Here is a 4,183-nt window from a genome sequence, read left to right as displayed (position 1 = left end):
TCTTTCTTCCTAATTTAAATTTCACGCGCATTCAAAATCAAGTCTAAAGTTGGATTTAATTTCCGAAAATTGCAAAATCTAGTATGATTAGATGCAACCATCATGAATGTTTCATTCAAGGGAATGAAATAGAGTTTGCACTCGGGAGAGTTCTTTCTTCTTGCTCAGAATCACAATTTTTCATGTTATTGTCTTTGTTGATATACAATCAGTTGGAGCATTTGGATGGTGGTGCAAGAATATGATAAATATTTATTTCTAAGAGAATAAATTGAATTCAAAATTTGAAGAACTCAAATAAAAAAATCCATTAAACTCTGTAGTGTGTTTGTACAAATATTCACAAAACAAAAGTGCAAAATAAGCTAGATGTTGCACTTAAACTCTTCCATCGATATTAATTCACAAGGAGTCAGTATTGAATCTGAAAACCTAAAAATGTCCACAATGCCGTTGAAAAAATAGTCATGCTAGCCTAAAAACACCATTTTAAATTCATGAAAAAAAAAAACAAGAAACCAGAGAGAGAAACATAACACATGTCCTACTACTTAAAAATGCCATATAAATTTAAGCAAAAATTAAAATTAAAAGTGGAGGCTGTTAAGAAGAAGGTTTATGTGTGCGTAAAGTAAAACCGAAAATAGGGAGATGAAGATGGAGAAGGGTGATGACAAGTCAGCAACCGAAAAAAGATATAGAAGGATGAGTCTGACGACAACAACGACAATTGTCGGAGGGAGGTGTGGTGAGAGGGAATGAATAGAGATAAGAAAGAGAAATACGGTAAGGAAAAAGAAAGGTAAATATGAAGAAATAGGAGAAGAGAGAAATAATGAAGAAAAATAAATATTTTTTTAAAATTCATTTTCTTTTTAAGTAAAATGAACTTCAAAAGATGACAAAATAAATTATAAATGATAGGAACGTTATTTTACGTGGTTGAGGAACAACCACGAAAAAATAGAAATCATACGAACCATCTATATAACAAAAAAAAGTAAAAAACGAAACTTAAAAATCCAGAAAACCACAAGGACTACTTATGTAATTTTGTGTAGGTTATCTAAAATAACTATTGGTAAACTAATTGAGCTTAAATAACGTAGGCTGTCTAAATAATGTAACTATTTATGTAACTTTGTGTAGGTTATCTAAATAATGTAGCCCATTATTTAGTTGTTATACAATTAAAAATAAAAAGACTAATTAAAATTACATTGTTTTTATATTTAAAAGTTAAAAGGTTGGACGATTAAATTGCATTGTTTTTATATTTAAAAGGTTGGATGATTGAATTTTTAAGGTCAAAAGCACATCCTTTAAAAGAAAAAGGTTCACTCACTATTAACGTGTTTCTTATTAGATTCCATTTAAACATAATTTGCTTTGCTCCCCAATTAAAGTAACATTTATAATCATAAAATATACACAACTTTTCTTAAATTCAAATACACAATAAACACACACACATGCTGAGAAAAAAAAAACATATAATTTCTCATTTTTTCTACAAACACACCAAATTGTAAAAGATTGACATTCTGAGGGTGTAAATTGAATTTTTAGAAAAACGTAGGGTTACCAGGGTGCGACTCTATCCCCATAAAAGGTCCCCCTTCGTCTTTGCACGGCTACAAAAGCTATCAACCCCCTTTTAACACCACCTAAAATCTCAATCCACATTCCCCCTCCCCCCCTAGATTCAATCAGAGATCCCCATTTCAAGCTTATTCCCACCATGGATTACGTACGCTCTTGTTTTATACTCTGTTCTTATTACTTATTCACTTACTCACTACTCACTCTGTTCTTAGATTCAAAAAACAAGCGCAAGTAATCGATCAATTACTTCCGTTTCACTGTAAAATTGTTTGGTTTATAGTATTAACTTCTGTTTCGTTCCAGGAGTACAAGAGAAACCACGTTCCCGCGTTTGGAAGCTGGGATTGCGATAACGATCTCCCGTTCACTCAGTGTTTTGAGTCGGCGAGGCAAGCTGGACTGCTTCGATACAGCTATTCGGAAGATCGTGATCTGTACGTCACCGGCGATTTGTATGACAACAATGTTGTCACTCCGGCTATGATTGTCGTTCCTCGTCGCACTGTAAGTTGATTTTCTTTCTCCTTCTAATTTTCACCATTAAATTCATTTCAATACTGTTTACTGCGTTTTGTTTGTTCTTTGCAATTCACAAATAATGTCTCACATGGATGAATCATTGTAGATTCAAAAAATAATGTTCAGATTGACACTATTCATTGTTATAAAGTGGAATTTCTTTTGATATCTCACAACTATGATTCTCCTGATTAATCCTTATGTATAAACAAATTACTATTCTTATGAAAATTTAAAAAAAAAAAACGTTCTGTATATGATTTTGTTGTATCTACACTTGTAGAATCTATTAGAATTTCTTGTTCTTACAGTCAAATTTTGTATCACTTTAGACCAAGTACAGTGTGCATAAATAAATAGTACATAAGAATTGTAATAGCGAAACATAAGGCTGGAAAAACTCTTGGCTTTTTCAATGGTAAAGTTTGACTTGTACTTTATGGTACAACAGGGGAAAGCGGGATACCCGCATGTGAAAGAAGGGAAAAAAGACTCATGGGTCGTCTGTGACTACGAATACGACTACACTTACGACTGTGACGTAAAGGAGCCTCCTAGCCCCGTCAGCGTAGCAACACCACCACCACCATCACCACCGTCACGACGGCGACAACAACCAAAGAGGCACGTTAAACCCAAAGCCGTAGACGAAGATCTGTACAGAATCTCGCCGGAGCTCCTCCGTGCCAAGCCCAGAAAGGTAATTTCACAGAACCCTATCTTTATATGACTAAAATGACCCTACTTCTCTCCCTCTCCCTCTCACACACACAAACACACACACGTGGGTGACGTTGTGTGTGATAGATAACATGTACAGGTCCATAAATGTCGATGGGTTGTCAAAACGAAATGATCACACATCACGAGTCCGCTGACACATTTGTATGGAATTACCCGGAATTGTAGGCACGTAATTTAACATTTTTGTCCATTCACACAAGTTAAGTTAAAACTCTTAAAGTCAACACTGTTTTCATTTGTCAATGATTCTTTTCATTATTATAACGCCATAAACAATCAAACCATGGTTAAAAATTAAATTAACAGTATCAGCTACCCAATGGGAATCAAATGGAGAAGAAGGTGACAAAATAGAATTGTGTTTTTGTTGTTTATGTTGGTTTTTTTGTAATTGTAGAAAAAATGGGGATTGTTTTCAAGCTGCATGCAACCAACTTGTGGTATATGAAGACAAATTAAAGCTTTCAAGGTACATAGATGTATTCAAGACAATGGAAGCGTAATATTATAGGGTGGTAGGGTAGAGATTTAGTGTAAATTGGGCTTAATAGTATAGGCCCAAAAGAGCCATCACATCTCTATTAACTCATTATTATTGTGGCAAGAGAGTAATGATTAATGGGAGGATGATGATGATATTAAAGTTGCCTTGTTGGTTTTGTTAACATCTTTTTTGGGAATCTTTTTTTATTTGTTTTTGGAATTTGAAGTGATATAATTGCTGGTAATAATTGATTGTTTTCAGACAAAAATGTTATACTTTGTGTTTACAAACCAACGAGATGCATAAAGCTTTGCATACAATATGGAAAAAGCAAACATTTGTGAATAAAAATTAGAATCAATAAATAGCTTGATTCAAAACGTTGTAGTATTCCAAGATAAAAATCTATATCTTTTTGGAGTATACAACTAGCTAATCAGTTATAGAAACTTGAATACATGCTTCGAGTTAATAGTTAGAGTAAATAACACGAATAGTCCCCATGGTTTGGGATAATTTGTATGTTTGGTTCATAATTTATTTTTTAACTCGTAAGGTTTTTACTGTTTGTTTTTGTTATGCGTTTCATAATTTTATTTAAAACGACTATTATGTCCTTATTTAAATAAATTAAAAGTCGGTAGAGCTGACAAAATTTGACCCAATCCGTTAACCCAACCTGGACCCAACCCAAAATTAGCGGATAGGGATTTCCAACCCATTTAACTTAAATGGGTTAACCCGTCTAACCCATTTATTAAATAGCATGAGTTGGGTAAAAATTATCAACCTGTTTATATATATATATATATATATATATATATATATATA

At 33.1% G+C, this 4,183-nt stretch overlaps 1 protein-coding gene across 2 annotated transcripts; it reads left to right on the top strand.

Moving 5' to 3' along the window:
* The first annotated feature begins 1,609 nt into the window (after positions 1-1,609).
* LOC145074279 (uncharacterized) lies at positions 1,610-3,599 on the top strand. Of its 2 annotated transcripts, XR_013691776.1 has the most exons (5): positions 1,610-1,750; positions 1,909-2,109; positions 2,576-2,824; positions 2,932-3,033; positions 3,266-3,599. XR_013691776.1 is itself a non-coding variant. In XM_079020685.1 (4 exons), exons 1-4 carry the CDS (start codon positions 1,742-1,744, stop codon positions 3,314-3,316), a joined length of 510 nt encoding a protein of 169 aa, XP_078876811.1. In that variant the 5' UTR covers positions 1,610-1,741; the 3' UTR covers positions 3,317-3,599. The 2 variants fall into 2 exon arrangements, 1 of the variants encoding a protein (XP_078876811.1); XM_079020685.1 differs by lacking the exon at positions 2,932-3,033.
* The last annotated feature ends 584 nt before the right edge of the window (positions 3,600-4,183 follow it).

Source organism: Lactuca serriola, chromosome 9 (assembly GCF_051521515.1).
Source record: "Lactuca serriola cultivar US96UC23 chromosome 9, Lser_US96UC23_V15, whole genome shotgun sequence".
Classification (NCBI taxonomy): domain Eukaryota; kingdom Viridiplantae; phylum Streptophyta; class Magnoliopsida; order Asterales; family Asteraceae; genus Lactuca; species Lactuca serriola.
Note: the sequence above shows the minus strand (reverse complement) of the source record. Positions and strands in the feature narration are given on the sequence as shown.

Coding starts and splice junctions, on each gene's coding strand:
- LOC145074279 (XM_079020685.1), top strand. Junction 2,110..2,575: donor TTGTCGTTCCTCGTCGCACT/GTAAGTTGATTT, acceptor ATGGTACAACAG/GGGAAAGCGGGATACCCGCA. Junction 2,825..3,265: donor TCCGTGCCAAGCCCAGAAAG/GTAATTTCACAG, acceptor TTGTAATTGTAG/AAAAAATGGGGATTGTTTTC.